The sequence below is a fragment of the Neopsephotus bourkii genome, unplaced genomic scaffold (genome assembly GCF_033783945.1).
Source record: "Neopsephotus bourkii isolate Nb327-2 ecotype Australia unplaced genomic scaffold, CSIRO-AGI_Nbou_v1 NB_1036, whole genome shotgun sequence".
NCBI classification, from domain to species: Eukaryota; Metazoa; Chordata; class Aves; order Psittaciformes; family Psittacidae; genus Neopsephotus; species Neopsephotus bourkii.
This window is the reverse complement of record NW_026901525.1, coordinates 3211559-3222553: the sequence shown is the minus strand read 5'-3', so window position 1 is coordinate 3222553 and position 10995 is coordinate 3211559. Positions and strand designations below refer to the sequence as shown.

The following is a 10995-nucleotide window of genomic DNA, read 5'->3' as shown; positions in this document are numbered from 1 at the left end:
AAAGCCTCAGAATGAACCTGTGAAATCTAAAGCCACCAGACAATCGTCTTCTACAGGAAATGGAAGGAGCAGTAGAAGAATATAATAACATCTTAAACAGTCAGTGAGTCAGTCTGAATGTACAGGGGCACTAGATCCCTACAGATCTGCGATGAAAGCTAATGGCCAAAACCAGCTGGTCCCCTCCAGTCCCAAAGGGAGCCTGGGCTCTCGTTCACTCTTCACCAGCTGGAAGATTGTCTTCAATCCGCCTGATGAATTTCATCCTTATTTCTGTGACACTGTCACCCTTCAGTGTGTCCTGGACAAACTTGACATCCACAGCCATCTGGACCTAGGGGATGGAAGAGGAAAAGGAGCTGTTAACCCCCTTGCAACACCACCTGATCATGACACACCAGCTTAAGGACTGTGAGGACAAGACATGCAACACAGCTCTAAGATCACATTCTCCTTGTACATTGTGGCCTACATGGTGGACAGTGGGCACCTTTCCTCAGCAACATACCTCCTACAAAATTCAAGGAGATACTAGTGCTTGGACTTGGGCTGTGAGATGAAGGGGCTCTGGACTAAGAGCTGCCACATGTAACAGCAGCCGAGCACCCCTGTGGCTCTGCTCTTCTCTTGGGAATCAGTTTCAAGCCCAAAGCAAACATGGCAGTCATGAACACAGACTAGATATCGAAGTACCTGCTGGTACCTCAGCTATCCATCTATCTCACTGGAAAAGAGACCTTAGCTCACCATTTCCAGGGCACCTCGCAGCACTCCACACAGCAAGTTGGAATAGATGAGCGATGAGTGGTTGTCAGGGAGCTCAACAAAGTCCACCAAGGGGTTGTTTTCCAAGATGAGGGAGAACTCATCGCCTCCAGGACTCCAGTTGGTGATGCTCGGAGTGATGCCCAGGTACATTTTAAATGCTATCTGTTATGTCAGAGTATGAACAAGAACACATCCCATGAAGCAATAGCACAGCTTTGATCTTTATAAAATTACTAAAGGGTTTTGAAAACACCACCCATTTCTCCCAGTTCCTACCAGTCAGCACTAGTCTGGGATCTGATTCTCTTTCCTGCCTAGATTCTCAGTCAAACTCTCAGCAAAGTTCTGGGAATAGCAAATACCCTATCCTCACATGCAAAACCAGGAGCACACCTGACAAAGCCACGCTTTGACAATCACCTTTGCAATCACATCTGCAGTTTCACGGAAATCATGGCATCTTCCAACATTGGACCTGGCCAGGAAGTCTTCTATTAGCCGAACACCTATGTTGTAACCCCTGTGAATGCACCAAAGAGGAACAGGTAGAGTGGGCAGAGCACAGCTTTAGAAAGACAACCATTTATAAAAGAAGGCTGTGGAGGAAAAAATTCCATCTGAGGAATATCAGCATTAAATAACGTTTGATCTGCCGGGTTTTTACTCGCAGAGCAGCACATCAAGACGTTCCTGCTGTGATCCTGAGCTCTACAAGGCTCTGCTGCAGCAGACCCACTTACATTTTGTCCAGCTGCTTGTTGACATCCTCGTCGTTCTCGTAGTCCTTGCACAGCTGGGTGACCAGGGCGCCGTACGTCAGCGTGAAGAGCTCCGAGTTCTAGACAGAGGCAAAAGGGATTTAGCACAAGTCAAAGGGAAACCTGACTGAGCGCTGCTGCATCTGTGTCCAGCGCCGCTTCCGCTGGCCTGGAGAGGGGGAACAGAAACCTGCTGTCTCAAAGGAATTTGCTGCTTAATAAGGAGAGATCCCCGTCTGCATTTTGGCAAGGCGACCTCGGTTTCCTTGGAGAGAGAAATCCTCTTTGACTAGCAACGACTGCGTGCTTTCCCTCCCTCTCTCCATGCACACAGCATTTCCCATTAAAGTGTCTGGAATCTGACCTGCAGAGGCAAACCAGGAGCTGCTCACACTCTGGCCACTCTGAGACACCCATTAGCACCACTGTGCTTTAACGAGGGAGCCCACAGATAACTGGAGTGACACCTCCAGGTCATTTGGTGCTACCGGCACTCCCAGGTGGCTAAACCTGCACTGGAACTGGCTCTAACTGCTGCCTGCGCTCATACACGTGCTGCAAATGGGCAACATTTGTTAGGCTCCAATTTTGGTCCTTGAACAGGACAAGAAACGTTCATCCATTCATGGAATTACTGCATTCTGCTACCAAGAAAAGAGCCAAGACTCATCTGGTCCCTTGGAACTCCTCTAGGCACATAATTTGCTTTATACACTAAAATCAGCTCCTCAGACCTAGAAGAGGAACAGCAAGGATGGCTTCGGATCAGCTCAGCAGATCCACGGCGTGTATTTACTCTCTGTGCCTGGCTAAGATCAAAGTTACTTGGGTTTTCTTTGCACAGTGGCCAGGGAAGGGGTCTCCTCTCCCAGCCACCACCTTCACCCATCTCTGTCCAAGTGGAGCCATTAAGCCACACCAGTGACTAACAAAGTCGTTGAAAGCTGCAAAACAAAGAGCTGCAAGGGGCTTTAGCTTCTCACAGAACAAAGGAACCATCATACTTTATTTCTGCTTTCAGTTTTAGCATGCAGACCCATTAGTCTAATCTCAGATTAAAAGCCTATCACCTACCATGAGATGCATAGATGCAGAAGGTGAAATGAATGGCAAATACCAATACTACAGAATGAAAGCAGCAGGCAGGCAGAAAGGAAGGGAAAAGAGACAACAGAGTTAAGTGACAACACTGATCACACTTCATTCTAAACAAGTTTACACAAAGCCAAGGCAAACAGAAGGAAGAATCACTCCCAAACATTCAACAAGTAGAAATCAGGTTAGAAGACACCGGGAATTCCACCTTGTCACTGTAATTCATGAGGACAACAGCAATTAGTAGCCAAAAGGCTCCGAGCATCCAAAAAGCACCAGTTGTGCTCCCTGCTTCTTTTGCCCCATTCTAGAGCTAAAGAATGGATTCTTTTGGGGTTTTTTTTACTTACAACCCTGCTTTTGCCCTGGAGAGGAAAAGGCTGGGGAGCTCCCATGGCTCAGGAGGGCCTGACAAGGCGGAAATCTCCTAGAGCTCAACTGGCAGAGTCAGACGTTGGGCAGAGAATTTAACAAACATGCAGAAAAGGTTATGCTGGGTTTAAGGATTTCGGTCATTTTTAGTAGAGATGGGGCTTGGCAGCTGGGAAGAGAAGGGGTGAATGCATGAAGGAAATCCAGCTGTTACCAGTCCAAGATGCTGGCATTTACTGGGTAAAGCCACGATGCCTTCACCTACTGTTATGAGCCCCGCAGCGACCTGGTGTTGGCCACAGCGATGCTGCTATTGGGGTAACTTCAAACCCCAATATAACATGGGTTATAACTAGGTTATAACAAGGCAAACTTCTCATTTTGTATTTGCAACCGAACTCTTCATTTTCAATCCCTCTAATGGCATCGAAGTGCCTGAGACATGCTCCGTTCTTTATGTTATTTCATGTTTCAGATTAGTGCAGAGGCTCAACACTATATAACTGTTCTGTGCCTACAGAAAATGTCGGATTAATAGAACACCACCGATTCCTTCAATAAAAGTCACTGCATCGAAGGAGCTGAACCCCTATAATGGGAACCCCTTGTGGCGCTGAGCAGGCAGCCGCCTGACCCGCACGGCCGAAGAGGGGGCAAACCCGGACGTTACGGTTTATTCCCTGCTTTCAACCATCCATATTGCACCAAAAATGACCGAATTCGGTCTGCTCTGACCCGCAATGAGGCCCCGGCTCTGCGGGCTCGTTCTCCATCCCTCCCACCGCGCCTCAGCCGCGCCGGGAACACCGAGCGGGCTTGGGGAAGGGAAAAGCGAGAGAGACGCAGCCGGAACCGTATCGTGACCGCACCGGCCCTCCGGTAACGGGCTCTGGGGGAGGGCAGGGCCCGCCGAGCCCTCTCCGCCACCCGAGCGGGCAGCGCGGCCCAGCGGCAGCGGGAGGGCACAGCCGGGCGCTACTGCAGGCCTGGGCCTGGCAGCCGGGCCGGGCCTCCGCCCCCTCCGGGCTCCCCCACACCCCGCTCTGCCCCGGGCCCGCCAGGCCCCTCCGGTCACCACCGGGGTCCCTCCGGGGCCCGCCCGGCCCCTCCGGTTACCATTTTCTTGCTCTCGGTGCCGCGGCCGGCCTGGCGCGACATCCTGCCCGCTCCGCACCCGGCCCAGCGCCGCCGCCTGCCGCTGCGCGCCGCGGGGCACGCCGGAACCCGTAGTTCCGCCGCCGGACTACAACTCCCAGAGTGCACCGCGGCCCCGCGTGACCGACGGCAGCCTACAAATCCCGGCGTGCAGGGAGGGTCACCTGACTACGCGCTGGGGTGGGGCGCGCGCCGCCAGGGGGCGACTCCGAACACCGGCTCGGTCCCTCTGCTGCCGGGACCGGGATCGGGATCGGGATCGGGATCGGGATCGGGATCGGGATCGGGATCGGGATCGGGATCGGGATAGGGATGGGGATGGGGACCGGGATCGGGATCGGGATGGGGACCGGGACCGGGACCGGGATCGAAATCGGGACCCTCCGGTTGTTCCGGCCGGAGCAGCTTCCGCGGGCCTCACTTCCCCCGGTGCCTGCTGGGGGTGGTGCCTGCGGTGGCCGCTGTGTCCGGTCCCTGGACGGCGGCTGCCGGGGTGCCCCGGCCCCGGTGGCGGCGCTCCGAGGGGTTTCCGCTGGATGGGTCGCCTCTCGCAGAAGGGGCCGCTGCCAGAGCAAGGGCCTGTCCGTGGGGAAGCTTCTCCGGGTCTTGCCTCTGCTCGTCCCACCCTGGCCCCGGTGTTAGGCACAAACCGGGGTCCCCCGGGGCGGCTGGAGCTGGCCCTGGGCGCGCTGCAGTAACTGCTGGGACATCCGAGCTAGTCCTGAGCCTCGCAGCTGCCCGAGCACTGGCCTCTGCCCGCAGGCACTCACTGCCTGCACTTAGGTACTTCTCTGGGTACGTCTTCAGTGCAGGCACTGTCACTGCGCTGTGCCCCAGGGTGGCTCCGGGTGATGCAGGCTCTGCTCCCGGCGCAGAGGAAGCCGGACCCTGCTCAGGAATCCAGCAGCTGGGAGATCCCTTCCCGTCACCACGGAGCAGCGGTGCCGGGAGCGCAGGGGCCGGCGGGGCTCCCCACGGACACAGCCGCCCTGCTGGCATTGCCTTACATGGCTGCATCCCTGGAACGGCGCAGCCTGTGCTCACTGGGCTGCGAGCCCCTCGGCCTGGTACCAGCCTCACCCAGGCTGGGGAGCTGCCAGCATCGCCTCCGTCCCTCGCAGGAGTAGGTCACGGTGCCAGCAAGACGATGAGGTCTCTGTGCTGCCCCATCTCCCAGCCCTAAAGCACAGGGAGCAGCCTGGAAGTGCTGCTGTGCTCCTGGTCCTGGTCCCACCACTGTGCTGGTGGGCAGAGGGATCTTTTGTGCTCTTCTCTTGCCTGCTGTGCACCTCCCAGCTGGGGAGCTATGTCCAGGGGGTGGCAAGACACAGTGTCCAGTGCTACGGATGTGATGCTGGAGGTGGGCATGAGCCTCTTGAGGTGGGTGGCCACCAAACCCACATGGAGACACAGGGCTGCCCAGTGCCAAGCCAAAGCCTGCTGTGTGCTGAGAAACCAGCTCACTCTGACTGAGGTGTCAGGGTTTTAGAGAGGGACAAAGCCGATGAAACAAAAGCAACAGCACTGGGTGAGTGACCGTAGCCAGAGGTGTGCCAATTACCACTCTAATGCAAGTTTATATACCTTCATCATTGTGTCAGACACATACATATTCATGATCTCATTTACATATTCCTAGAACTAATTTACATTTTCCCTCCCTTATCCTGCCTTCTTAGAGCATGAGCTGTTTCTCTGAGTGGGGCTCTGAGGTGGCTCCTGGGATGAAGTCAGAACTGTTCCTCGAGGTGACCTTAACTGGTGGGTTCTGGGCGAGTTCCACCGTTGGTTTTCCCACTTTGTTCGTTAAATGTCACCTCGCCAAATGAACGATTTAGTTCCTGGTATTGCATTGCTCATCACATGATTACACCAGCATAGCAACACCCACAGCTGTGAAAGCCAATATTCTCCTATATGTCTATCACAGTGGGAAAGCCACAGAGCAGACATTGCCATGTGCTGCTCCTGGTGATGCCCTGCTGGCCCTTGCTGGCTGGGACATGTGCCAGGCCCAGCCACATCCCTGCTGGTGTGCCCGTGCCGGAGCCACCACCCGGCCCTGTGCTGTGTCCGCAGGCTGCAGGGGTGGGACGTGGTGGCATGGTCAGGAGGACCAGAAGCTTTGGCCTCCAGGCACCATGAGTGTGACCACGGCCACTGTGGCTGCTGGAGGTACCACGTCCCTGGTGACCGTGTGGGTCCCTGGCAGTGTCCCACCGTGGTGAGGTGAGCGGGCACTGTGGGTCGCGCACCAGCATCGCAGGCTGCGGCTCTCGTTAAAGCGCGGTGTCTGATGAACCCCATCCCATCACTGCTCAGGGCTGGGACTGGAGCAGCAGTGGCACAACCGGGAGCCGGTGTGGCCGCACCGGGCAGCTCTCCCGTTTCCCACTCACCGACGTGCCCGCGCCGGGAGGTGCTCGGGGGAGCGTGGGCACCAAAACACCTCGACCTGGCTGCTCGGAGCCCCGTGCTCCGGTGCCCCCGGCCGGGACTCCCGTTCGTTCGGGGGGAAGCGGCCGGAGCCCAGCAGCACCCCGGGACCCCCCGTCCCGTCCCGTCCCGCCGCGCTCCGCCCCATCCGGTGCGCACGGGACCGAGGTGCAGCGCGCCCCGCTCCGCCCCGGCGCGCCCATCGCCCGTGGGCTCGGCCGGGCTGATCCCGGGATCCGAGCCGGGCCATGCCGCGCAGAGCCGCTTCCCCTGCGCCCGGCCCTGGAGCGGCTGCAGCGGGGCTGGCGGGGCTCCGGGCCGCCGCCGCGCTGCTGTGCGCGGTGCTGTGCGCCCGGCCGGGCCGAGCGGAGCCTTTCCCATTCCCCTTTCCCTTCCAGGACCCGGCGCTGCCCTGGCACCGCCGCCTCGACGACCTCCTGGGCCGGCTGAGCCCCAGCGAGCTGGTGCTGCAGGTAGCGAGGGGGGGTGCGCTGGGGAACGGCCCCGCGCCCCCCATCCCGAGGCTGGGAATCGCGCCCTATAACTGGAACACCGAGTGTCTGCGCGGCGATGGGGAGGCACCCGGCTGGGCCACGGCCTTCCCCCAGGCACTGGGGCTCGCTGCTGCCTTCAGGTGCTGGCATCGGGGCACCGGGACCCCCTTGGGATGGGGCCCCTGGGGATCCATCCCCGAACACAGCCCCGTGAGGTGCCCCCGCGCTCTCCCCGCAGCCCGGAGCTCATCTACCGGGTGGCCAACGCCACTGCCACCGAGGTGAGAGCCAAGCACAACGCCTTCGCCGCCGCTGGCCGCTACGGGGACCACACAGGGCTCAGCTGCTTCAGCCCTGTCCTGAACATCATGAGGCACCCGCTGTGGGGCAGGAACCAGGTGCCAGCACAGCAGGGTGTGGGGACCGCAGGGCTCGGGCCACCCTGGACCATGTCTGTCCAGCCAGAGGGTGACAGCAGCTCCATGGGGTGGTGGTGGTGGTGTGTGGGGCTCGTGGGCATGGCCATGACCTGCCTGCACCTCAACCAGGAGACCTATGGGGAGGACCCGTTCCTGAGCGGGGAGCTGGCCCGCAGCTTCGTGCAGGGGCTGCAGGGCCCGCACCCCCGCTACATCAAGGCCAGCGCTGGCTGCAAGCACTTCAGCGTGCACGGGGGCCCCGAGAACATCCCCGTGTCCAGGCTCAGCTTCGATGCCAAGGTGAGGGCAGCGGAGCCAGGGGATGGCGAGCGGCTCCCCCCGGCACTGACCCCGCTCCACCGTGGTGCCTGCAGGTGCTGGAGCGGGACTTGCGCACCACCTTCCTGCCCCAGTTCCAGGCGTGCGTGCGTGCTGGCTCCTACAGCTTCATGTGCAGCTACAACAGGTACCGAGCATGGTGGCGGCCGCAGAGCCCAAGGGGTGGTGGTGCCTGCCTGTCCCTGCTGCCGCATCCCCTCTCCAACAGGATCAACGGCGTTCCTGCCTGCGCCAACAAGAAGCTGCTGACGGACATCCTGCGTGGCGAGTGGGGGTTCGAGGGCTATGTAGTGAGCGATGAGGGGGCCCTGGAGCTCATCATGCTGGGGCACCACTACACACGCACCTTCCTGGAGACGGCGGTCGGTGAGCTCACGGGACAGGGGGGCCCCGGGCACCGCGCAGCCATGATGGGTGATTTCCCTTCTCACTGGCACGGCAGCATCAATGAACGCTGGCTGCAACCTGGAGCTGTCCTATGGCGTGAGGAACAACGTCTTCATGCGCATCCCACAGGCTCTGGCCATGGGGAACATCACGCTGCAGGTGAGCTGGGGCTGGGAGCACAGGAGCCAGGGCTGTCCCCCCCCGAGCACAGCCACGGTTTTGGTGTTGGGGTCTTCACAGATGCTGCGTGACCGGGTCCGGCCCCTCTTCTACACCCGGATGCGGCTGGGGGAGTTCGACCCCCCGGCCATGAACCCCTACAGCGCCCTGGACCTGAGCGTCGTGCAGAGCCCCGAGCACCGAAACCTCTCGCTGGAAGCTGCCCTCAAGAGCTTTGTGCTGCTCAAGAACTCCCGGGGGACGCTGCCCCTCCGGGCCCAGGACCTGCCTGGCAAGCGCCTTGCGGTGAGCACCGAGCACAGCGGCGGGCAGGGGGATGCGGTCACCGTGGGGCTCTGGCTCCATCCGCCGGGCACGCAGGCAGGGAGCGCTGCGCAGGCTGCAGTGCTCACCCTCACCCCTCTGCCTTGCAGGTCGTGGGTCCCTTCGCTGACAACCCCCGGGTGCTGTTTGGGGACTACGCTCCGGTGCCGGAGCCGGGGTACATCTACACCCCGCGGTGAGACAGCGCGGCGCTGCCGTGCACCCTGCACTGGGCACGGGGCGGGGGGGGGTCCCCGCGGTGCCACCATCCTGCGCTCTGCCCTGGCCCAGGAGGGGGCTGCAGACGCTGCCGGTGAACGTCAGCTTTGCAGCGGGATGCCAAGAGCCGCGGTGCCAGCGCTACTCACGGGCAGAGGTGGTGGGGGCCGCGGGGGCCGCCGATGTGGTGGTGGTGTGCCTGGGGACAGGTAGGAGCCAGCCCCCCCCTCAGGCAGTGCCCCTCTGCCCTGCCCCGGGTGGGGTTAAGGGGCTGTCCCTTGGCTGTCCCCACGCAGGGACGGATGTGGAGACGGAGGCAAGGGACCGGAGTGACCTGTCCTTGCCAGGCCACCAGCTGGAGCTGCTGCAGGACGCAGTGCAGGCAGGTAGGGGCTCAATGCGGCTCTGCTTTGTGAAGAGGGACCGGGGGGTGGTGACGGGCTGTGGTGCGGGGACCCCAGGTCCGTCCAAGCAGCACCCATGTGGGGCTCTTGGTGACACCCATCTCCCTGCAGCCGCCGGGCGCCCTCTGATCCTGCTGCTGTTCAACGCGGGGCCCCTGGACGTGAGCTGGGCGCAGGCACACGAGGCCGTGGGGGCCATCCTGGCCTGCTTCTTCCCTGCCCAGGCCGCCGGCCTCGCCATCGCCAGGGTGCTGCTGGGGGAGGCTGGGGCCAACCCCGCTGCCAGGCTGCCGGCCACATGGCCCGCGGGCATGCACCAGGTAGGGGCAGGGCAGCACCCATAGCCCTTCCCTATCGCAGTGGCTGGGGGCCATGGGATGAAGGGCTGATGCTTGACCATGCCCTGCTGCACCATCGCCACGTCCTGCAGGTGCCACCGATGGAGAACTACACCATGGAGGGACGGACATACCGGTACTACGGGCAGGAGCCCCCTCTTTACCCCTTCGGTTATGGGTTGTCCTACACCACCTTCCGCTACCGGGACCTGGCGCTGATCCCCCCGGTGCTGCCCATCTGTGCCAACCTCTCCGTGTCCGTGGTGCTGGAGAACACGGGGCAGCGGGATGGCGAGGAGGTGAGCACGGCCGCTCCGCACGGATGCGGCTGGAGGGGGTCCGGATGCAGGGGGTCCCGCTGGCGCTGACCCCATGGCTCTGGTTAGGTGGTGCAGCTGTACCTGCGGTGGGAGCAGCCGTCCGTGCCCGTGCCGCGCTGGCAGCTGGTGGCTTTCCAGCGCGTGGCCGTGCGGGCGGGCCGGGACACCAAGCTGGCGCTGCGGGTGCTGGCGGAGCAGCGCGCTGTGTGGGCACAGGGCTGGCGCCTCGAGCCCGGCTCCTTCACCCTCTTCGCTGGTGGGCAGCAGCCGGGGCAGCAGCTGCGGGTGCCCTCGGAGGTGCTGAGTGCCCAGTTCACTGTCACCGGTGCAGCCCGGCCCCTGCGTGAGTGCTAGGGGTGGGGACAGCCATGGAGGCACAGAGGGGTTTGGGTTGGAAAGGAGCTCAAGGTCACCCGGTTCCAACCCACTGCCATGGGCACGGACACCTCACACTGGCCCGAGTCACCCAAGGCTCTGACCAGCCTGGCCTTGAACACTGCCAGGGATGGAGCATTCACAACCTCTCTGGGCACCCAGTGCCTCAGCACCCTCACAGTAAAGAACTTCTTCCTTATCTCCAATCTGAGCTTCCCCTGTTTCAGTCTGAACCCATCACCCCTTGTCCTATCACTACAGTCCCTGATGAAGGGTCCCCCTCCACCATCCTTGCAGCCCCCTTCAGACACTGGAAGCTGCTCTGCGGTCTCCATCAGCCTCTCTTCTCCAGCCTGAACAGCCCCAGTGTTCTCAGCCTGGCTCCATATGGAGGTGCTCCAGCCCCTCATCATCCATGGGGAAGGGCAGCCCTGGGTGCTGGTGTCTGTGTGCCGTGGGGAGCAGGGCTGGGTGCCTCCCTGCAACAGAACAACAGGGATCTTACCCTCCTGCCCCACACCCTGCCTGTGCCCCACACCGGCCATAGGGCAGCAGCCACTCAGACCCACATGTGTGCTCCATCCAGCACACGCCTGTGCTTCCCACTCTATTTATAGCTGCCAGGGCTGCTCC

At 60.9% G+C, this 10995-nt stretch overlaps 2 protein-coding genes across 3 annotated transcripts; one reads left to right on the top strand and one right to left on the bottom strand.

Annotated features, from left to right (window-relative positions):
- Positions 1-4208, bottom strand: TRAPPC3 (trafficking protein particle complex subunit 3). 2 transcript variants are annotated; one of them, XM_061360783.1, is made up of 6 exons: positions 4110-4176; positions 2601-2648; positions 1509-1606; positions 1189-1288; positions 748-930; positions 1-334 (listed from the first exon to the last, which is right to left on the bottom strand). In XM_061360783.1, exons 1-6 carry the CDS (start codon positions 4149-4151, stop codon positions 215-217), a joined length of 591 nt encoding a protein of 196 aa, XP_061216767.1. In that variant the 5' UTR covers positions 4152-4176; the 3' UTR covers positions 1-214. The 2 variants fall into 2 exon arrangements, with proteins under 2 accessions (XP_061216767.1, XP_061216768.1); XM_061360784.1 differs by lacking the exon at positions 2601-2648 and having other exon boundaries at positions 4110-4208.
- A 2609-nt stretch (positions 4209-6817) lies between these two features.
- Positions 6818-10384, top strand: LOC133216229 (uncharacterized). Its single transcript, XM_061360782.1, has 13 exons — positions 6818-7218; positions 7317-7476; positions 7627-7797; positions 7872-7963; positions 8045-8202; positions 8279-8382; positions 8464-8688; positions 8817-8902; positions 8998-9134; positions 9222-9311; positions 9441-9649; positions 9760-9966; positions 10054-10384. Exons 1-13 carry the CDS (start codon positions 6833-6835, stop codon positions 10339-10341), a joined length of 2313 nt encoding a protein of 770 aa, XP_061216766.1. The 5' UTR covers positions 6818-6832; the 3' UTR covers positions 10342-10384.
- The last annotated feature ends 611 nt before the right edge of the window (positions 10385-10995 follow it).